The 24,076-nt window shown below is 41.5% G+C and overlaps 1 protein-coding gene across 2 annotated transcripts in view; it reads right to left on the reverse strand.

Moving 5' to 3' along the window:
* The window catches only part of SLC26A3 (solute carrier family 26 member 3), a 35,532-nt gene extending 12,844 nt beyond the window's left edge, over window positions 1-22,688 (reverse strand). Inside the window, exons 1-13 of one of the 2 annotated variants that reach the window (XM_008532232.2) lie at window positions 22,572-22,688; window positions 15,146-15,363; window positions 14,506-14,595; window positions 12,966-13,076; window positions 12,541-12,713; window positions 11,066-11,230; window positions 9,267-9,419; window positions 8,799-8,881; window positions 5,224-5,371; window positions 5,003-5,116; window positions 4,820-4,897; window positions 1,506-1,601; window positions 153-259 (exon numbers count right to left, since the gene is read on the reverse strand). In XM_008532232.2, the coding sequence (XP_008530454.1) occupies window positions 153-259; window positions 1,506-1,601; window positions 4,820-4,897; window positions 5,003-5,116; window positions 5,224-5,371; window positions 8,799-8,881; window positions 9,267-9,419; window positions 11,066-11,230; window positions 12,541-12,713; window positions 12,966-13,076; window positions 14,506-14,595; window positions 15,146-15,251 (1,424 nt within the window). In that variant the 5' untranslated portion in view covers window positions 15,252-15,363; window positions 22,572-22,688. Of the gene's footprint in view, window positions 1-152; window positions 260-1,505; window positions 1,602-4,819; window positions 4,898-5,002; window positions 5,117-5,223; window positions 5,372-8,798; window positions 8,882-9,266; window positions 9,420-11,065; window positions 11,231-12,540; window positions 12,714-12,965; window positions 13,077-14,505; window positions 14,646-15,145; window positions 15,364-22,571 lie in introns of both variants that reach the window. The other variant, XM_008532231.2, reaches the window with a different exon arrangement.
* Window positions 22,689-24,076: the final 1,388 nt, after the last annotated feature.

A 24,076-nucleotide genomic window follows, 5' to 3' on the forward strand; every position in this document is an offset into this window, starting at 1 on the left:
GGTGAGCACTCTGAGGAAGAACAGACTGGCCAGTCTTAATAGACATGCATGCCCATGCCTATCCCCCAAACTACTTTCCCTTAAAAGAGGACTTTCTCTTCCGACATGGGCAGGTGAAAGGCTGCAAAGACGAAAGCACGAGGGGCACTCACAATTGGGTTCTGAACACGATGGTTAAGAGCTGGAATGCTACGCTGGCTGCCAGGCCTAAGCCGAGGCCCAGGACAATGGCAAAGATGAAGGTCATGATCCAAATTAGCTGTAAAAAGAAGGCAACACATACACTACAATTTACTCTGATCGAAGTACAGGGTCTTAGTTCCAGAGCTATGAGACAGCATGAACTTCTAGGGCCAACAGACGAGGTTGCAAGCTTATGGGAGAAGGGACCAGCTTGAGGTTCTGAGGCACGAAAACACAAGCAAATACAAAAAAAAAAAAAACCCCATAGAGAGTGTATCCATTTCTAATCCCATCCCTGAACCAGTTAAGGAAATGATTGAGTATTCATCACTGCTAAAATTCCAGAGCCAGTTGCTCTTTGTTAAAATCAACGAACGAAGTAACTGGTAGAACCTACACTAATCTCTTACTTTTGGTCTGCTGATTTAATTAATGGCTTCTATCTTGACAAGATTTTTAGCATACCAAAAGGGTGTTAAAATCCCCAATGATTATCTACCAGGAATAAAAGTCAACCAAGTGTAGCTTATTACTTCATGCTCGTTAAGTACCAAGGGCTGTGGTAACAAGCATTTTTATGCCACAGACTTTGACCCTGATATAATCAGGGCCGTTGCTTCTCATAGCAAGGCATGTTGAGAGCGAGGCGAGCCTTGATAGAGTATTTCCGAAAGGAACGTTCAGAAGTTAAGTTCTTCACTGATTCTCTGGAAACTAACATATGATGTCATGAAGAACAGAAGCAACACAGACCCTAAAATTCAGAGTTTCTGTGGCATTCGGGATGACTGCGAGAACTTTTTGCACAGACCTCAGGAAGTTCCCTGCTAGTGTTTCACGGAGCATTTCCTACCTGCAAGTGGCTCATCCTTTTAAGTTAAAATCCCAGAGAATGATCATTAGAGTACGCAGTTTAAAGACAGCAAATAAAACAAACTAAGGTTATCTGAACAGATATATAAAAACAAAATTTCACTTAGTCTACAATATAAATAGGCACTTTTTTTTTTTGAGGAAGATTAGCCCTGAGCTAACATCTGCTGCCCATCCTCTTCTTTTTGCTGAGGAAGACTGGCCCTGATGACATCCGTGCCCATCTTCCTCTACTTTACATGTGGGAACGCCTGCCACAGCATGGCTTGACAAGCAGTGCCTTGTCCACACCCAGGATCCGAACTGACGAACCCCAGGCCACCAAGAAGCGGAACATACGCACTTAACCGCTGCGCCAACAGGCCAGCCCCTAAATAGACACTTTTTATGATGGCATTAAAATGCCATCCTGATTTCTCTCTCTCTCAAATTCCGTTGCCTCTACTTACGCAATCATACTTGTCCTTTCGCCACAGTCTTCCTATTTCGGCAAACTGCATCAGCATTCCCTTTAGGTTTCCAAGGGCTAACGCAGCCAGGACAGACTGTGAAAAACATAAACAGCAGACGCACTTGAAGATAATCAAATAACCCATCTAGAAGCAAAGGTGAAGGTTTAGATAAGCGAGTCCTTAAAGGCCGCAAAGTATATCAAAGGATACGTGCTTTTCCTGTGTGCAACGCCATGCAACACACTCCAGATCTGGGACTCTGACCTGACCCCAGGTATGACTTTGTCTCCACCACAGTGACAGTGACCGGCCATAGATGGTCTGATAGCACTTACCATCCCGTGCCTTGAGACAGAGAAAGGCAGATCTTAAGATCTATGACTAATAAATTCTTCCTGATTAGAGACAGTCTACGGTGTGTTTATTTATTGGAAGTGGGTAGAGGGCGGTTGCTCTTTGTAAAAAAAAAAAAATGAAAGAAAAAAGCCTGGGGAACTTGGGGTCCTGAAATCAGAATTCAGACCTTTGATGATGATCAGCCATCATGCCATTTTGTAAGAGGGAGCTGAAGAGGTTGCCACAGACTTGAGGCAGACTCTCTGGGACCATGTGAGCCATATCTGTCCTGTTGCCTGCAATATCCCAGAAGCCACCATGGTAAATGTACACAGGATGGGCTTAATTATTCAATGCATGCGTGGAGGAGCTAATGAATTACTATTTCCCAAGCCAGTACTAAGCACCCAGTAGGGTAGCCTCTTTGAAGAAGCCCTGATGTTGATACCCCTGAACAGCAGATTCACCAAGAGTGGCCTGGGAGGTAAACCAGCTCTGCCACAGCAATACGTCAGCCTCTGTGTCTTCACGTGCCAAAGCGAGATAACTTGTCTCCTAGGAACTGTGATAGTTACAGTGAAAAACGCTGAATAGCCAAGTATGCTCTCTTCCTTCTTTGAATTTTAACACAACGGTAGGAACGTGTCCCCAACCCCCGCCCCCAATTCAAGCTGTTCCATTCTGAGTGGACTATGGAATTTGTATACTGATTACTTTCCTACCATAAAAGCATAGCATACAAAGAAAAACCAAACATAGTTTTATATTCTTATGTTAAAGATAATTTAACTGATCTGGGCATTTTTGATTTTCACAAGTAAGATTTATGATTTAATACCTAACCAGTTCATTTTACCCACTTCTGTACATTGTTTAGAAGACTGAATATGGTCTTAAGTGACTTTAAAAGGGAAATTGCACACAAATGAATGTCAGTTAAAAACTATGAAAACTGAATGACGTCTGTAACCTAGTTAACAGCATTGTATCACCGTCAGTGTATTGGTTTTGATAATGGACTATTGCTATATAAGATGTCACCACTGTGGTAGCCGGGCCAGGGCTCCACAGGACTCGGTACAAGAAGCCTCCCGCTTTGGGGGACTCTAGTATCAAACATGTCACCTGCAGAGGAGACATCATTTTTCTTTTTAATAGGCATTATTTCTCACCTGGATGGTATTCCACAGAAAAACAATTTTTAAATATTTACATCGAAATATATACACAATAAAGCCCTTTAGAAAATAAACATTACCGGGCACGGGGAAGCTACAGAAAGGAAATGGGGGATAATTTTACCAGGAACCAGGATCCATTCTGCAACTGACGTCAAGGATTAAATACATATGAAATGCTTAGAACTTGGCTGATGCTTAGTCAGCACTCAAGAAACATCCATTATTAGCTATTATTATGGGCTATTTTGCTCTCATATGGTAAAAGAAGCGAACCAGCTCTTCCGGTCAAACAGACATTCCAGACCCAATGGTCTGCAAAGAACTGGTCACGTGGATCCTTCATAGCAGGAGCTTTGATTAACATCCGAGACAATGTCACTGGATGTGGGTTACTCACGAGAAAGATAGGACTTTAAGTGACAACTGTTTCTTTAGTTGACATGGGTGAGGTAGCACCCAGGTGTACAACTGGGCAGAAACACACTAGAGCAGAATCTTCTTTCTAGGGGGGGTCTTGTGTGCATTTATTTTTATTGAGACATACATTCTTCCATTTCTTTGGTGGTGACTTCTTGACTCCTTTTATGCCATTCCTTTGCGAATCAGTAGGTCAGCGCATGGAGACTGCGTATTTTTGGCAAACAGCGCTGTGCACTGCTTGAAGACAGATATGGCCAGTGAGGCCCTTTGGGATGACCGCACTGAGGGTCCAGAAACCTGGGACCAAATTCGCATTCCAGCCACTAACCCACAAGGAAGAAGGCCTGGATATTGACCAATAGACATTGGTGGGCCGTGTCATATCCCTACGTCCTTTTCAGTCAGAAGTGTAATAGAATGTTTGTAGAATAATAAAAATAATAATAATATTAACAATAATGACTCGTTTACTGCGTGTATCTTATGCCATGCCCTAGGCTAAGCCCTTCACGTGCCTTATTTCATTTGACTTTCACAGCAACCCTGTGAGGTGGAGACTATTTCTCTCCCTATTTTACGAATGGGGAACTTGAGGTTCAGAGAGGTTAAATGATTTGCCCAAAAGCAAACAGATAAGAAGTTTCAGAGCCAGGATTAGAAGTAGGTCTATAGGACTCTAGAACCAGCGCTCCATGGACTACCTCAAAATCATATTAACACCACAGAGAACCGCGTATTTGCTATCATCTGGTTTCGTAGAAATCTTGTTTTCCAGGGTCTGCGGCTCTGTTTTCAAATCTGGGCGCTGTAGCCGTTTACAAAGCATTAACCTAACCCCATAAAGGACGGTTCAGGAGAGACGGACAGAGCAGTAGGAGCTGGAGGTGTGAGGGCTGCGTCCAGCTGCTCGCTCCCATCCTGCCATCTGACAGCTGAGGTCTTGGAGTCAAACCAAACTCTGGGCGCTGCAGGGCGTGTTCCTGAGCACAGGCTGTGTGACTGGTAGCACCATTCTCTGAATTAGATAGAGGCCCTGATTACCTCATCCTCAAAGAAAATCTTCGCTTCAGCCAATCTGTACTGAAGCCACAGCGCCAGGTGCCTTGCTGTCTAAACATTAATTATATGCAAGGCTACAAACAGGAGAAGAGTAGCAGATAAGGTAGTTTGGGCATCTGCATTCTTCACATTCATAAAATGCTGCCAGGGGAAAAATAAATATTTTTGGCCCATAGAGTTTTGGTTGAGAACACGTTCGTTTGTAGCTGCCTCATTTTTCCCTAGTTTAGTTTGTGCTTCTAGAGTTTAAGAACCAGAGCTCTTCATTCCCCACCCGAAGGAGAGAGAGAGTAGCCGAAGAGAGAGGAGTCTCACCTTTTGTAGTGGCTCCAGGAGAAATCCAATGGCCACAATCACAATCAGGACAATGACAGCAGAGAGAATGCCAGCGATCTGTGAAGAAGAAAACATTCTCATCACAAAGTCAACCTGCCCCCTGGCTCGGATCGCCCAGCGACGAATGCCAGGATGGCCTTGGCAGCAAAGATCCTGAAATACCTGCGTTTTGCCTCCGGTGCTCTCCTGAACCCCGGATCTGGAGAGGGCGGTACTCGAGGCAAATCCTCTGAATGATCCACCGAAGATGTTCCCCAATCCCAAGGCTATTAACTCCTGACAAGAGAACAAGGAAGAATCTTTTTCAGAAGTGGCACCATTGATATTATGTACACAAAATATTAAAGTTGCCTAATTAGACCTGGCGTAGGTTGTAAACTTACCTGATTGCCATTAATTGGATAATCATATTTGAGGGAATAGACACGGGCGACCGAAAAGGCCACCGCAAAGCCAACGATTGCAATGCCAAAGCTGTCGCCGATAGTGTCTTGGAAAATCTTCGGGTCAGGTTGGATCGGGGGCTGAAATCTGAAATTGAAATTAAGCAAGTCTGAATATCACCAGTCTGCTTTTGAACCTTCAATGGCATCCATCCGCTCTCGGGAAAAGTCCAAATTCCTTAGCAAGGCCCCGATCTACCCCCCTCCCCTTCTTCTGCTTAATTACTACTATTTCCCAGAACGCTCCAGCCACACCAAGATTTTTTTTTGTTTGTTTCTCAGAGGCGTCACCTTTTCTCTCACCTTGGAAGCTTCTACTTTGCTGTTCCCTCCGCCTGAACCATTCATTTCCCTCATCCTCATCCTTCCTTGCAGAAAGTCTTCCCTCACCACAAAACTCAAAGTTAGGTGAGATTCTCGTGTTTCCCCAGCTCTTGACACCTCTCTTCCCCAGCTCCCCACCTCCACTCCCCCAACTCTCCTCCCAGACACAGAGCAGGGACTGTGACTTGTTCGCTATCCTGTGACCAGGACCGAACACTCTTCATGGTGTGTATCAGGTGGTCAATAATTGTTGGGCAAATCAATGAATGAATGCTATCTAGGCTGAGTTGTGTTTCACTTCAGAGTTTAATTAGCAAGAATTTGGCTACCAGTGAATACTTTGGAAGCTATTATCTTATTATTGAAAAGCAATGTTGCCTGAATTTGATACGAGAATGTATATCCAGCCCAATGATAGTGGTACATCTGATACGATTTTGCTAGTATTACCACATTATAATGTACACTTATATCCCCATAAGCTTCACGCAAAAGGTCTTAGATCCCACTTGTATTGTTAGGTTGGGCTGCAAAGCATCAACCACAATGCCTCCAATAGTTATCCATGGATGAAGGCTCTCGGAGCAAACAACTCTGAGCCAAGGAAAGCAGGAAAGTCTTCCCTCCACTGATAACAATAACCTTTCATGGAAAACCCTTCGCAAACAGACAGGCCTTGGACTCTGCCCTGCGCTCGACAGAACGCAGGGCCACCTGTGGCCCTGATGGGGAGCGGGTTTGCATTTAAAGAGATACCTTGTCAGGGAAACGTTCAAACCGCAGAGGACCCTTCTGTCCTTACACCTCATGAACTTAAATATCCTTTAGAGCAGTTAAGTGATATTTACTAACAGTATTATAAAAGACACAAGTATCTCAAACTCAACATCAATTTACTAAAACACTCAGCTCCTATAAACGTCTATCTCTGACAAAATTTATTGGAAGTGGGTTCATCGGATCCACTCAACTCGTAACTGCTGTTCATGTTTTGTGAATATCTATGTTAATAAATTTTCAGCTATAATTTTGAAGAAGTACTGTTATCTCATATTCTGCAGCTACCATGAATCAGAAAGTTAGCTTGGAATATTGTTTTTTTTTAAAAAAACTAAAATAGGTGATACAATTAAAATTCTCATTTTATACCAAAATAACCAGAAGCCGGCTATTATTCTTTTCTCCTAGACTCTAAACACCATGGATGATGCGATGGACGCTTACAATCTGAAAACTGGGTTTCACGTCTTATCTCTGCTCCTTACCCTCCCTGAGCCAGTTTCCTCGTTTGTAAAGTGAGGATGATAACACTTGTTCTCTTTTCGTCATAGTTTTTGTGGGAGGTTCAAATAAAATAATGAATGTGAATACTAGTTACACACTGTAAAGTACAAAGAACCTGTTAGCTATTTTTATGGGATCCCTCTGGAAACTGAATATATCCTTTGTGTTTCCTTTACTGTTTCAATGATCACTTTCCTTCAGCCAAATTACTCGCATCCAGCGTTTGACTTCACTGAATCGCTTCTAAGGTGTCATCCGCATTAATAGCAGATTAACAAGAATTAATAATCATTATCTTCCAGTTATATTCTATTTGCAATTATCGGAAATTTAAAGTGTCCACTCAATCAACACCCAGAAAAAATCGGAGGGTAAAAAGCTTGTAAAGCACCTAGTCCGTAATTAAGGTGCTAAATTACTAATAGTAGTCATGCAGAATGAACGCTGGCTGCAGGCCAGGCACTTAGGCACGTCACATGTGCTAACTCAATCCTTACAAGAGTGCTGTGTGATAGCCACTGTTCTTGGCCCCGTTTTTATAGCCAAGGCCATTGAGGCACAGAGTTTAGCCATTGAGGCCCAGGTCAAGAAATGAGTCAGAAGTAAATCCCAGGCACTCTGCTTCTAGAACACGTGAGCTTACCTACTAGGCCACACTGTCTCTCTGTAGAGTGTAACGATTAATAAATGTGAGTTAACTCCTTCCCCCACCCCATACACACTGTGGAGAGAGGTCCATCGACATTTAAAATATATTTACTAAGCAAAGTCTCTAAGATTATAACTCAGTGACCTAAAGCTTATCTTTTGTCTCCAAAATGCTTTGTGACAGATCTGCTTGAAGTTTGTTTGCATCTATCTCTATCAATCTATCTCTTTATCTGGTTTATGTCTCCCAAGACATTTAAATAAAATGTAATCACTTGAAAGTTGCAGAGTGGAGAGAAACCCTAGAAATAACCCTTCAGCTTCAGCCTAATTCCTACCTAAAAACCTTTTCAATTAAGAGTGATGTTTGAGATTCAATAAGTGTAGCACATACCTAGCGACAAAAATATTGGTTTTGCCTTAAAAATATATATACATTTGATTGTAAAAGAATTTTGCTATTTTTAAGTCAACAATACATATAAATGCTAATTCCTGGAATTCTCAAATACTCCTTAAGCACGAGGAGGGAGGGAGCGAGGTCTTTTCTCTTTTCTTTTCTTTTTTTTTTTTTAATAGGAACACAACCTTTCCTTATTAGTAAGCAAGTTGGAAGAAATTCATGCTACGGTCAGAGGGCAGGAGAGAGAGGAAAGAGCACAAAACGTCTCCCGTGTCAATCCAATAAATGCAACAGAGCACATTTTCAAATTCCTCCTACTGACGGGACCTCCATTCTTTTGTGGCTGTGGGAGCTGTCCTGGCCTTGGGAATCTGATCACGAGGAAGGACAGAGTGTGCCTGTCTGGCTGGCTCCGGCCATGTGCCACAGGTATCCTTCAGCGTCTCTTTTGAACGGTCAGAACCTGGCTCCAGCAACCTCAAACAAAACACGGCATACTGTTTATAGTAATTTATGGACAAGGAAATCTGGTTTCGCTTGGTTCCTTCTTATAAGGAGAAGCAGGTTTCATTTGCCTATTTTTCCATTTTCACGATTTCACTTCTACTTGCGGCTCGTTAGTCCCTGCTTGTCTGATTTGTGAATTCTTCCGCCAAGAGAAACTTTCTGATATTGAGAAGGGCAAACTCACGTCTTGGTGGCTCCTTCCTAGAAGGAGGGTGGCGAGCTTTCCTCAGGGATGCTAGACCCAGGAACGGGTCTGACCTGGATTAATGCACTTCAGCTGTGGTCTTCCGTAACTACGGCTTACTCCCTAATGGGTGCTTGGAGATGCCATCAGAAAAGACGCACTTACCCACTGTTCATCTTCCCAACCACGGCCACGTTAAACCTGGTTTTGAAGTCAAAGCCATAGGATACACCTGCCGCGATCACAGTCTGCAAAGTTTCAAATTGCCCAAGTTAGAAATGTAATACCACTGCCAAAAAACACGACTCGACCTATTAGATTAAAAAAAAAAAAATGTCCTGAGGCATTTCTAATGTGCCACTGTTGAGAACCACAGCTCTAATCTATTGACTTCTCAGAAGTCTTGTTCTTGGCACCATCCTTGTCTTAAACGGAAGAAAATCAACCCAAAATCAGAAAAAGAAGTTATTAAATTCTGAATGAGGAGAAAAACCATACACATATTATACCCAGAAACTGCAGAGATGGCACCTGCCCTGAAAAAGCCTCCTGATCTACAGATGGTAAAGGGCTTTTGACATAGAAACATGAGACGCATGAATTACGAAAGGAAGTCTTCAAACAATCTGTTACCATGATGAGTTCGATTGGGATGGGCACTGGAAGTTTGGCTTTGAAGCGCTGGTTAACTTCCTTAACTGCAGATACAACCACGAGGATAATTAAGGCCGTCACAAGGTCTGCAATATTAGTCTTCTCTATTTGTGTGAACACGGATTCAAGTACCTAAAATTACAAGCACAAAAAAACACCCAAGTGCTATATTAATGTATAATTTAGATACCACACTTCGTTATTTCCAAATAGATAAAAATGAATGTTGAAGCAGAAGAACTGACATGGATTGATAGAGATTCTCTGTTCTGCTCATGTGAATCATGAATGAGTAACTGTAGAAACTAGCGTGGAGATATGAGAAGGGTAAGTTCAACATAGAGTGAGCACCACCCTGGTTTAGGGATGCTTCTAGAATTTTTTCTGGAAATCTCTTTGGCTAGTGTCAAATTTTCTTGGATACTTTTCACAATTTTATAACCAGTCTCTTCTGCTCTTAGGTGTCTTCGGCCATTGTTTTGTATTTCGCAATCATCACTATTGCTCTTTTTAAGGTTAAGAACCTTCACATGTCTTAGTTTACTCTCTGCGTCACTTTTGGAAATTCGTTCCCTGGCTAACTGTGAACTGTGCATAATCTTAATTCTCGAAGCCAGCGGGATCCTGTATCCGTGGGATCCAGACAGCTCAAGCAGGCCCAAACGAGATCCCAAACTGCTCCTAGAACTCTCTACTTCTGGAATAGCTCTGGATGAGAGTGAGAGAGTGTTAATTCCGGTTTGGAGCAAGTTCTGTCTCAGGCTCCCAGACACGTCGTGATAGAAGCACTAATAATCCCAAAGCCAGTAAAAGGAAGGAAATAACAAAAATCAGAGTGGAAACAAATTAAATAGAGACTAAAAAGACAATAGAAAAGATCAGTGAAACTAAGAGCTGTTTTTTTTTTTGAAAAGACAAAGTAGACAAAGCTTTAGTTAGACTCACCAAGAAAAAAAGAGAGAGGACTCAAATAAATAAAATCAGAGGCACTAAGAACACTGTTCTAGAGCACATGCTCTGGAGGAGGAAAGAACCACTGTCCTATTTACATATTGGCCAATTTCCTCTTGCTTTATAAACAGGGATATGTAAAAGAGTCGGAAGAACTTCAATTCTAAAAGAACAACATCTGCTTTTTAGAAATAAGGAAGCATTATCACTCAATGAGCACATTTCTTCCAAAATAAGATTTTGAGGGGCTGGCCTGGTGGCGTAGGAGTTAAGTTTGTGCATTCTGTTTCAGTGGCCTGGGGTTCACCGGTTCGGATACCGGGCATGGACCTACGCACAGTTATCAAGCCATGTTCTGGCAGTGTCCCACATATAAAGTAGAGGAAGATGGGCACAGATGTTAGCTCAGGGCCAATCTTCCTCAGCAAAAAGAAGAGGATTGGCGGTGGATGTTAGCTCAGGGTTAATCTTCCTCAAAAAGAAAAAAGAAAGATTTTGAGAAAATTTTAAAAACTTGGGAGAAAATATTAAAGCTTTTAATAAAGTACTAAGTTTTTTTTTTCTTTTAAGTAATATTTGAGTCCAATCTAAGAGAAGTGGTACTTAATTTCTGCTGTGTACATTAGCTATATGGTAGATGTGGTTGATTTTCAGTGTTGTTCTCTCGGCCACTAACTTTTTCTTAATGTGAATTCATTTCATAACCCATCGATTTCCTGGAAGTTGTAGGTAAGCCCCACAGCAAAGACATGGAAGGAGAGTTCTCCCAGAAACATCATCATGAATTTTGTGTATTTTGATATTTTTTAAGCACAAGAGATACTTACTTTGAAAATTGAAAATGGATCTGTGTGTGCCGGGACAGTCAGCTGAAGAATAAATTTGAGTTGGGAAACCAACACGTGAATAGCAGCAGCTGTGGTGAAGCCACTGATTAGGGACTCAGACAGATATATCACCACGAATCCAATTTGCAGAACCCCCAGGAGCAACTGGAAAGAGAAGGGCATAGGCCTCTGTCAGCGTATGTAGACTACGAATGCAGCTCAGCAGCCTACAGGACCAGCTATTGAAAGGATTCAAAATGTGAAGGCTCAGCCTGTGCATGTATGTCTTGAAGAAGCAGGTGTCCCTGCTTCCTGGAACACATCCTCTTCAGGATTCCTCCTTCTCTTTCCCTCCTCCATCCCACCCCCCAAGGTGAAATGTTCCATGGTGTTCAAATAGCGTCTAAGGCTAGTACACCCCCAAGAAGTCACAGGCTCTCCCTGCCTTTTCTAAGGTGCTGCATCTTTAGAAGACTTACCCATAAGCCTTTCATAGCAGAATCTTATTGAGCATAAGCCCTCAAATTTTCCCATGTCGCTTTAGGTTACGCTGTCCAGCGGCTATAGCACACATGGGTGAGCATCCATTCGTATCCCCTCAAACAAGTCGCTCGACTTTTGTAAGAAATACATAACTATGTATTGGACATAGAAGTGTTCAGTTTTAACTGGGGGCAAAAGTGGATAATTCCCCTACAGCATCAGTATTTTTCAATAAAGTGAATAGACAGATTCTCCTTCCCCTTGGGTACCTCGGCTGCCTTTCCACTCCCATCTCTGGATGCAGCCAGAGCTGTAGACAGGCAAAGGCACTAGGTTCAGAAATGTATTCAAAAGACCTGACCATGCTGTTTGTCAACAGGATACACCACTAATGTCCTTGCATATATTGATTTTTTCTTTCTTTAAGGAATGGTCCTAACCAATAATATCACTAACCGTAAACTTAGACAACACCTTGAGGAGTCTGTGACATTTTCACTACTCAGCAATGGTGTCAGAGGTGTGGCCTCAGTGTGAGGCTTTAGGTCCCTCCATAATCATCCTCTGCTTTCCCCAAATCTTTGATATGCCCAAATCCCTTCCGACTAGATTACAGTCCCTGAAGAATTAGAAAGAAAAAGTTCCAGAGCTGCCAGTGTCACTATTATTTGCGTATAGTTGTGTCTAGTGACTATATCATTTCCAGGTGTTTTATTGAATTGAGCGTTTCACTCCTCACCACGTGTGCCTCCCTGTTCCCATTTCTCCTTCTCTCTAGACCCACATTCACTTGTCTTTGCAAGGTGGATCTGCCCCTCCACTTCTGGTTGTGATGAGTGATGCTTCGTCAGTTATTTCCTATGGGCCACTAAAGGAGGGATACAAACCAAAGGGAAGAGTGGGGAGGGTTGGCAGAAGGAGGAGAAACAGAAAGATTGTACCCATCAGGACAAGCAGTTCAGGGAGGGCAGATTACATGAGAAAGTGCTCACCTGGATGATTCCAGAAAGGATTGTGACCATTGCAGCCACCATCACTTTCTGTTCTTCTGAGGACGAATCCAAATCATCACTTATTGAGGTGTTATTCCCACCAGTTGGACTGGTTGTTGAAGTGACTCTCACAACTACTGCTCCCACCATCATACTCAGAACTGGAAATGGACCTAATTAACAAGATGGATTGTAGTCAATATACGGCTCCCTGGGCACAATTGTCTTTCAACCATAACATAGCATATAAAAAGACTACCGTCTGTAGCTCTGGTCTCCTTTCCCAAGTCCCAGTCCTAATTCTTACAAGAAACTATGACTCCTCTCCTGGATTCTGCACAATTTGGAATTGATACATCGTGTGACGAATAGAATTAATAAAGAAAAAGCAATGTGAGTATTAATTAGCCCAATAATTCACTTACCCACAGATATGTGTCTAGAAGTGCCCAAGAAAAAGTAGATTATGACTGGGAAAAAGGCTGCATACAACCCATAGCTTGGGGGCACGTTGACGAGCAGAGCAAATGCTAAACCTGTAAATACACAAGATTCAGGGTCCTTATTTCGTGCAAGGGGAAGCAGAAATTCTCATTAGTTTCAAGTAATTAAGATGGCACCTTAAAAATAAATTACTTTATTAACTGAAATGTATCAAAGATGTAAATATAAGAGCTGAAACTACAAAACTCTTAAGAGAAAACATGGGTGTAAAATTGCTTTTAATTTCGTTGCTTCTGCTGTAGGTGTCATTTCTAAGAAACCACTGCCTAATCCAAGGTCATGAAAGAGAATTACAGAATCTGTGGCCTTTGTGTATGGTTTCTTTCACTTAACATAATGTTTTCAAGGTTCATCCATGTTGTAGCATGTCTGGGTACCTTATTCCTTTTCATGGATGAATAATATTCTATTGTGTGGATATACCACATTTGTCTATCCTTGCGTCAGTTGATGGACATGTGGATTGTTTCCACTCTGTGGCTATTATGAATAATTGTAAAATTGGGCTCCATCAAAATGAAAAAATATGTTCTTCAAAGGATATTGTCAAAAAAGTGAAATGACAACCCACAGAATGGGAGAAATAATTTACAAATCGTATCTTGGATAAGGGTCTAGTATTTAGAATATAGAAAAAAGACGCTTGTAACTCAACAATAAAAAGACAAATAACCTAATTTTAAAATGTGCAAAAGATTTAAATAGATATTTCTCCAAAGATATACAAATGGCCAGTAAGCACATGAAAAGATGCTCAACATCATTAGTCATTAGGGACATATAAATGGAAATCATAATGAGATACCATTTCATACTCACTAGGATAGCTAATCTAAAAAAGGCAGACAATACCACATCTCCAGGAGGATGTGAAGAAATCTGCACCTTCATACATTGCTAGTGTGTTACCATGTGAGGCAGCAATTACTCTCCTAGGTACGTACCCAAGAGAATTCAAACACGTTTGCACAAAAACTTGTACACAAGTGTTCATAATAGAATTATTCATAATAGCCACAGAGTGGAAACAATCCACATGTCCATCAACTGACGCAAGGATAGACAAATGTGGTATATCCACACAATAGAATATTATTCATCCATGAAAAGGAATAAGGTACCCAGACATGCTACAACATGGATGAACCTTGAAAACATTATGTTAAGTGAAAGAAACCATACACAAAGGCCACAGATTCTGTAATTCTCTTTATATGAAATGTTCAGAATAAGCAAATCCATAGAGATAGAAAGTTGTTGCCAGGGGGATGGATGGAGAGGAGAATGGAAAGCGACTGCCAGTGGGCAGGAAATTTTGGGGGTAGTGGTGGTGAAAATGTTTTGGAATTAGATAGTGATGATGGTTGCACAACCTTGTGAACATACCAAAAAACTCTGAATTGTACACATTAAAATGACGAATTTTATGAGATATGAACTGCATCTTGAAAAAAAAGTTACCTTGCAGTACGGCCACCAGCCCAGTGCTGATTCCAGAAACAATGTCACTGAGTAGCCATTCCTTTATCTGATATGCTGGCAACCAAGATGCTATGGGGAACAAAGAGAGGGCAATTCTCTTGGCCTTTTTAGTGGAACAGCTGAAAACATTAAAAGCCGCAGGTCATTAATTAATATAACAATTTAAGCTTAGTACCTAACTGTGGGTGAAAAATTGACATAGATGATAATCTATTAAAGAATAAACTAGTACTTTCACTAACTTTCCCACCAACACTCACCTCCTTACCCATATCAACTGCCCCCTGCCACCATCAAAGGATTTTTTTAAAAGAAAAATGCTGCTTTTCTTTAGCCTTAATAGATCTTATTTATCATCCTCAGCTTGAATTGTACAACATTTCAACTGCGAATTTTCCTCTCTCCTCATCTGTTAGTCCTCTGTGATAGAAAGATTTGTAGAGGCTACCTTTCCAGCTTTGGCAGGGAGTAGGAGGTTTGGAAACCAAAGATAAAGAGACACGAAAGGCTATGGGCTAGAGCCAGAAAGGAGAGCTTGAAAGCTTGACAGTTTAGGAGAAAGGAATAAAAATAAATTTGCTTCATTTACCTAATGGCAGTACCTTAAAAAATATCTTACCTACAACACTGTTTGAGATGATCCAGAGGTGTCTTATGACGTCTTTCTTTCTTCTTATGTTCTTCCCCAAAAGCATTTGCAGAATACACTCGCCTGGCCACAACATACTGATTCCCAAAGGGCTCGATCATTTTGCTTCCTCTGACGGCTGTGGCAAGTGGAAGACCTTTGGAACTATGTGGCAAACCCTTCTTCTTGTCTTTAGCAGGTTAAAATGCCTGAAACCAAACAGAGCTGGCTTCTTAAATAACTCAGAGATAATGTGATGCAATTTACAGATGAGTGAGCTCCGAACTGAATGTTACCACCTTTTGAGATCAAAAGAGGCAGGATTAAGGGACCTAGATTGCGTTTTGCGACAGCGATATCACTTTTTATTCCAATGAGCTGGACACGACTCCTTTGGGTAAGCAAACAAGGGCTTTTATCTATTTCTAAAAGATGGCCAAAAAGCAAGAGAAACGGACTCAGTTTATTAATCGGTGAGTGCATTTTTTACTTGTAAGGTGAGGTCTCATCAAGAACAGGAATTTACTTTAAAATTTTTTCCTAGAAACATTTCCAAAGTTAAGGTGTTGAAGTACTGGGCAAGTCAGATTTAAAGTCTGTTCATTGCCCCTAACTCCAGTCAAGGCTGTTGCATTTTACTCATCAGAATTTTTGTGATACCTTGTAAAATGCTTTTAACTCGTGAAATTCAAAGACATTGCTCATTTAAGTAATTTCCCCTTGTTTCTGGGAGTTAAATAGAGTTTTACAATTTCTAGTTGAGGAAACTATGGCAAAAAAGTAACTATTACTTGGTTACTTAGTTCACTAGTGATGAGACCTTTTTAAGGAAAGATCTTGGGCAATTTATTTAATCTCTCTGAATCTCATCGGTATAATGAGGATCATAGCGCTCAAGTTTCAAGGTGATTGTGAAGATTAAATCAGAGTGTTTTCAAAGCACCTAGCAGCGTGCGTAGCACACTATAGGCATCCACCAAATGGTATTTATTATTCTAACTATTTGCATTTTCTGCACAAGATGTTTACATTTTTTGTTTTTCTCTCAATCCTGTTTCTACTAAAAAGATAAATTTTGCAAAACCTTATTATGCACGTTACCTATTCAGCCCTCACAATTCTTTAAGAAACAGCTGGTAGCGTGTCAAAAATGCGACTTCTGTTTTCAGACTTCTTTGCTCTCTCTTCTACAACATGCAGCTTCTCTATTGTCCAGTGTGAACAGAATTAAGAACGTTCCAGCTCACTGTTAGCATTTTTCCCTCTAATCACGGTTCTGTATTATTACCCATACCACCCAGAGTTTTGATCTCTACTTCAATCACAATTATTGACGGAATCATCTCGGGCTACACTGTACCTTGCATGGTGCTCTCTCATACTCGAGGGATTTCCAGCAAGTTTGCAGAGCTCAAGTTATAACGAGGAATAAGATGCTGGCATCCGCTTCTGGTCCCATCTGACCTCTCTTTGACCACTCCCTTCTCTCTCCCACCCCATTCCCCAGCCTCCTCTGAAGTCCTCTCTACTGACCTTCTCTGACACGACATAGTGCTTCTGTCCACTGCTGTGGCTTGACCTGCAGATTCGGAGTCCCTTCAAGCTTTGTTATGCCTATTAAAGCCCCTTTGCTATTCTTTCTGAGGCTCCTCCCACCCCAAGCTGCTTGCCCTCTGTGCTTCTCATCTTTCTTTCCCTCTCCTATCCTTCTACCCCCAGTTCCAGGTGTCATATGTCACTAATAGTGTCATATCTCATACAGTACTCCCCATTGTCAGAAGAACTTGTATACAAAGTGCAGTTGGCTTACTCATCGCTGTACATACCTCAGATTTTTGTCCTTATTTGCCAACTACCAGCAACATGGTTGGGGCATTAACACTTAAGATCTAATCCACGTCAATGACTCTTGACACCTTAGATCTCTTGCAAAGGCTGTCTGGAGTATCTTTCAAGAACAACTTTAATCCAGTAAGTAGCTAACCTTAGGAGGAAGAAGACTCAAGTAACGTGCATTTTATTTCTATCAGATGCTACTGCAGACAGAAAAAAAGATTCCACTATTTTGTTGCTTTACTCCTATTTTCACCAAGTTGTTCACGTAATCTCATCAGTCCTCTTCCTTAAGAAAGATCCTGAAAGTACTTCTCTTCTTCCTTTTGCTGCTGTGTGTTTTCTCTCTGTGAAGTCGTGGTCTCATTTATTTGCCAGTGCCAATGATGGCAGAAATAACTTCACTTCTATTAAGCTTCCTTCCCTGAGGGTGACCATGACTGGCTCTTTAGAGGGCTCCATTGTACCTCCAGCTGGATCAAAGGCCTGAGCTCTGGCCCTCCTGCCACAGCCTGGAAAATGCTTCCTCCTCAAACCCAAGCACAAGGGCAGGAGTTAGGGAAGCTTCAGAAATCTTTCCAGAATTTAGAGCAAGAGATCTCGGGGCCACATTTCCGTTGTGGGGGTTTTTCCCCCTTGCTGCCACTCCTGATCCCAAAATGCTGCCTCACATTCCATGTGTAACCAATAATCTGAGCCACCGAATCAACCACCCAATGGTGCCCCTGCTGAGAAAACCTCCAGATAGTCGTAAATTCGTGTCATTCTCCATCTTATCATTTCTGGGATTCTTGAGAATGACTTAGTTTAGTTAGGAATTCAAAAGTGATTTTTCTTAACTTTTAAAAAAAACCTGAACAAGTTACCTTTTCCCCAGAAATTCTTGGAAAAATTTTTCTGGGTTCCTAGAATCGCAATTCCAGTTTCAAATATTACACCCATATTAACATATGCCTTTTCCTGTTCTATCTTCATGACTTAAATTTCTCTCTGGGTTCCTTGGGGTATCAGTGGCTTTTGGGAGACTGAAATTCATTCTCAGGGACCTTTCCTCCTAATAATTTTAGAACTCTAAGACTTGTTTATATGCATTTCCACTTTTATTTCCTTTATAGGATGTGTTCTTTTGAATTTTTTGGACTTATGAGATATTTATTACATACATAGACATACGTAAATACATATACATACATATACCTACACATCTCGGTCCTGGGGCTTAGTCATACACATTTGTCTTTCTCTGCTTTTTTTTTTTTTTTCTGAGCGGAGATTTAATCCTGGGATTATTTTCTGAAGTTCAGTTTTTTCAATTTAACTATCTTGGCTTATTAATAAATTTTTGATATTTCTAGTGATTAAGGTTGGTCATTGCATACCCCTCCCCCTACCCCCCCACTAGTTTTACCCATCTTCAACCTGCAGCCAAGCTCTGGGTGTCAGTGCCTGGCTTCTGGTTGCCTGAGTACCTCCACTCTGCCTGCCCCATTCCACCGAGAAGTGTCTTATGGATCCGATTCAGCATTTATCTATTCAGTGTTCTAGTATTTCAGCCGTCTGCCCTTTCTGCTGGGAAACAACTAATATGAACCAAGATGCTCAGAAGCAACGCTAGTATTTTTCTTTAATTAGTGGTAATTTGAAACAGGAGGCAAGTAGGTGTGCTGAGCGTGTCTCGGCCCCTCCCCAGTCACAGTCGATAGCTCCACCACTCTTGCACAAGGTGGGCTCTTGATGACCCCACCCCTCAGTAGGACCTCAAAATACCCCTGTGGCATTCTGGAAAACTGGAGGTAAGCCAGCCCTATTTCATGAATTGGTCCTTGGACAACAGGAAATAGAGCCGTGTCTTGATAGCTATACTTAGGCGAGAGATGGGGGAACCAGCAGAATAATTGCTCCAGTGAGCACCTTGAGAGAGACCTCACCCAGTAGCCCAAGAGGGACCAGAAGTCAGGGGCATGTAAATCCCACATTCTGGTTGGTGTCAAGCTCACTGGAAGCAGGGAGATGATGGCCTCTGAATCGGGGAGGGCCAGAGTGGTGATCAGGGACAACTGGGCGGGGGTGGCACGGGGAAGTGGGAAGGAGATCAGCACAGATATTGATGAAGAGAGGTCAGAAGGAGTCAGAGGCTGGGGCAGGCAATACTTTCTAGTTAAATGCCGTGATTCCTGTGTGTTTCCGTCACTTCCGAAACACAGCAGGGTAATTAATTAATTAAACTACATTGTCGAGGTGCCCCTGAACCTAACAGCTCTTTCTTTGAGAGAAATAAATGGGTTCATTATCATTTAGAATGGGAAAAACACTCCTGTTTTTCCCTATCCTTTAGTGATGATCCTTTAAGGCTATCAGCCTCTCACAAACCCACACTGTTTTTGAAGCGAGCATCTCTCCCCGGAGAGAGGGGAGAAGCTGACGTAGAAGGTGATTCAAGGTGATGAGAGTGGGGCGAGGGTCTGAGGGTGTGGGGAGAGTTCCTCCAGGCAGTCCCAACGAAGGCTGGCTAAAGGAAAAGGTTTTGGATTTTTTTCTTTTTGCCAAAATAATTTAGTTAATTCACACAACTCTAGTTTAGTGTCCATAGAGGCAAGAACATCACATGTGTCTTACACTGCTTGTTCAAGAAGTCTGTGTGACTTATTTAATTTATAGTGGTCTTACGACATCTTCTAGGAACTTAGCTCAGTTCCATCTTAATCTTAGTTCAGACACTAAATTTATTATTATTATTGACAACTCTTTCTTGGCAATTATTATAAGCCATACTGCTGAAAAGCTAAGTCAAACTTAATTTAGTTAGAAGGTGCAGCAGAAAAGAGGGAGAATTTGGCAGCTAAATAGACTTGGCTTCACACCCTTGCTTTGACGTTGTATTGCTCTGGGCAAGTGCTTCAAGCCCTACTTTATCTAATGGTAAAAGGGGATGCTGTTACCTTCCTTGTAGGGCTCTTATTAAGTCAGCTGGAACCTGTCTGAAAATCTTAGCGCTGCCATCTTTTCTGTGACTTCATGTTTAGTCTGAGCTTAGCAGAATTAGCGATTTTCTGTTCTTACCGCTTTATTTTAACATAATTTTAAAGCATCTACCTGTCTCAGCTTCTTTGCATGGCATACAAGGTCCTTCATATTTGGGCTCCAGCTTATGTCGTAAGCTTCTCCACTCCTCCTTCACAATTATAGCAGCTGCCTAACACATCCTGGTATTTACCATCTCTATGTCTTTGCACACATTGTTTTCATTATCTGGCTTCTTCTCCTCCAACACCTGGTAGATTCCAATTCATCCTTAAAAATACTCAGCTGTCCCTGACCGTTGATTTGTTCCTTCGCCAAGCATTAATCGGCCTATTGTTTGTCAGGAACTCTGCTCCTCACATAATTGTGTAAGATAAGAAGATGCTAGAAAGCTGTCCTGGAATCCCCCAGAAAAAGTTAATAATTTCCTTCTTGTAAAAACCTTGTATATGTTCTTATCGTGTACAGATTATATCGTCGTTATTTGTTTACAGGTTCTTCTCCCCAGTAAGACTCAGTCCCCCAAGGGCAGGGCCCAAATCGTAATCGTTTTTTTCCCCATTTGCGTAGTACCTCTAAAATGGTAATTGCTCAGAAAGGTTTGTTGAAATAAACTGAACTACAAACAAATGATATATAAATGATAAATGATATGGTCCTAAAATCCAAAGTTTACATATGTGGGAGTGATGTCCAAAATGATTGGTACAGACAATAAATTGGAAGAAGAAGGGACGTGAATGTGGGTTGGTGTTGAGGAAGCTTTCGTGAAGGAACTGTGGGTCTCAAGTTAGACCCTAAAGAACAGATAAATTTGGGAGAGGTGATGAGAAAGCAGTGGGGAATGAGCAAATCATGTTCAAGGGATAGTGATCCAAAAAGTGGAACAGAAGACTTTGTTGGTCAAAAGGTTAAACCTTTAGAGAAACATTAAGATACACCATAGCAAGGAGTTTCAGATCCAGTAGGCTCACGCAAGAAAAAAGAGAAGCCCTGGACTTTCTATAAGGCTTTGAGGTTTTCTAAGCACTTCCATTTTTTCCCCTTCAGTGTTATCCTGTGAAGTAGAGAGAAGGTAGGCATTATTATCATCAACTTACAGGTGAAGAAATTGAGATCAGAGAAGATAAATGACTTTCCCAACTCTCACAACTAGCAAGTGACAGACCGGGTCTTATGAGTGATCCTCTCTAATATACACTCTTCTCTGCCATGTTGATGTTGGGGGGCCCATTAGCCCTGATCCCCAAGAGAGACAAAGCAAGAGAACAGGGCTTCAGGTGAGGCACCATCAGTGCTCCCTTGCCCTTGAGCATAAGAGTCCCTCCCTTCATGCCCCTACTGTCAACATCACCTACACAAAACGTGAGTCTGGGTAGATTGGAGCTCAATTTCCTTGAAATGAACTGGTTTATTCTCCCCCTTTGTTTCCCAACACAGTGAAACGGAGGCTAGAGGAGGCTCTTCTGTTCTCTTTGTTTGGAGAAGCAAAGACCTTCGTTATGAAGAGAAGCAGGCCTAAGTTATTACTTAGTTATTCTAGCAATTAAAAAAAATCATTCTCATTTTGCAAGGTGTTTTGTTTCTAAGTTGAATATGAGCTATTTAGTAGATATTGACACATTTGTTCATTTATTTATATATTTACTTATTAGTTTATCCACATGGAGGAGGCAAGATATGCATTAACCCACTGTAAACTACTTGTTTCTGAAATCAAGTAGTGTCCTCCTAATTTCTGGGTAGGAATGATCTTTATGTGGCCAACTTTCATTACACTGTTTCTCTGAATGACAAATTTACTTTGGAAAAGAGAATTATTTAGTCCAACGATTTAAAAAGTTGTTTCTTACTCACACGTTTAAAGAATGTTACATGATCTTTTCTTGACATTTAAAGAATGAAACAAATTCTATCTTGTTAGGTTTGGTAATCTATGAGATAAATACCCCGCATGGTTTAATATTACTCGTGGCACATGGCCCCCTGTGACTTCCCGATGACAATTTTTTCTCTAACTCTCTTCCTTTTTCGCTGTCTATCCTACTTGCTTTTATTCCCCTTTCTCTTCCTCTCTTTTCCTTTCTTGGACTTTCTGGGTCCAAGATAACTCCCTTACTTCTGGACCAAAAGGCCTTTCTCAACACCTTCCAACAGATGATTCTATCTCCTGGAAGAATCTTTCCTAAAATCTTGCCTTGTTTGCCAAACTTCAGAACAGATGGTCTACTTATAAAGTCAGATTTAGGTGCAGAATTAAAGGAATTATGTGGATAATTAAGGTAAAAACCTCTGCTAGCTTTAAAAAGGCTATTTAAGCCTTAATACATATAACCATTTACTAGGTCAAATCAAAGTCTACTTAAATATTTACTTCACGTCGCTGGAGCTCCAGACATACATTTTTAGCCTGTTGTTAGTGGAATCATTCAAAATATTCCTGCACATGGAATGAACTCAAGAACACAACACTAACTTCTAAATAGGTTTTGGTCAGAAAATATACCATTTTTAAGAAACAGAAAGCCAGTTTGAGTAAAATGATCATAAATTTGGTTCCTACCTGATACACACTCAGTGAGACATCTCAGCAACAGTGAAACATTTCTGAAATAAAGGAGTCCAGTTCTAAGAGAGAGTCTCCATCCACTTAGGTCTATAGGCTCTGAGTGCATCCATATGTATAGAGATGTATATATATATAGGTTACGTAAGTCAGTGAAGAAATTACCGCTCTTTCAACTTTAATAATTAACTTTCATTAACTTTTACAACAATGGAAAGACTCCAATGTGGTCTTGACCTTTGAGACTCCGACCGGCAGAAGGGATGATGAAAATAGCTTCCTCAAGTTCCTTGTGAGATTATACCAGTCATTGTACTTGTGTATGTACGTGGATTTCATTGGTTTGAAGAGATTTGTACAGCAGATGTGTACATGGAAGCAAAAGAAAAAATATCTCAGCAAGGGTTATCTCCCTGACATTTTATGTACCAGCTTACATGGAGGTTGGGAGGTGTTGCTTCTTGGCTGAGTGACACATGGAACTCTCCGGAACTGCAGGAGAGTGGGGTCTACGTTATCTCATGGTATGATAAAGGCCCTGGTTAGCAAGCTCTCCCAACTCCAGGCCACAGGCCTCTGTTTGCACTCTAATTTCTGCCCCCACCGTGATTCCTGCTAAGAGCGGTAAACCCTATGTTGCTAAAGCCAATGAATACTTTAAATCCTCATCTTACTTAACCTCTTAGCATTTGACCTGCTGACCACCCTTCCTGGAAATCCTCTCTTTTTAAAATAGTTAAATTTTTTTTTTTTTTTTTTTTTTACCACACTTCTCTTTATGTTTCATCTCATACTTCTTCGCCAACTCCTCCTCTATTCAACTCTTTCTTTGGCATTCCCCATGGTTCTGTCCTGGACTCCCTTCTCTTTTCTCTCTCTACCCTCCTGCCCTAAATAAGAGTCCCATGGCTCACAGTGACTTTTAGGTTTCTATTTCCAGCCCTCTACATCCATGTATTTAACCGCCTACCCCATATCTCTGCTTGGATGCCCCACAGGCATCTCAAACGTGACACATTCAAATCTGAACTCTTGATCTTTCCTCCCAAATCTGCTTCATCTCCAGTCTTCCTTATTCCAGTAAAGAACATCCGCCTCTACTCATGTCAGAAACCTGAGAATCATCCGTGCCACTTCCTCTGGCAAACACTCTCCCCAACCTCAGCCAACCCATCCATCACCAAGGGACTTGGTGACTTAAATCATCACCATGTCTTGTTGAATCTTCCTCCGAAATATATCACCAAGCCATTGTTTCTCATCTGCACTCTTGTCTCCCTCGGCTAAGCCACCACCACCTCTCACAAGAGTCTTTTGTTGCACTGCTCGCTTCCTCTCTTAGCCCTCCTGGTCTCTTCACCACCCTGTAGTCAGAACGATCTTTTCATGCTAGTCCTCTTCATGGAGATAAGGATTATATTTAGGATAAAAGGCCTCCAAAGTCTTGCATGAAACCCCCCTGCCAAGCTCTTGGACCTCATCTGGCCCCTCTCTCACCATTG

The sequence above is a fragment of the Equus przewalskii genome, chromosome 4 (genome assembly GCF_037783145.1).
Source record: "Equus przewalskii isolate Varuska chromosome 4, EquPr2, whole genome shotgun sequence".
In the NCBI taxonomy this organism is placed as follows: Eukaryota; Metazoa; Chordata; class Mammalia; order Perissodactyla; family Equidae; genus Equus; species Equus przewalskii.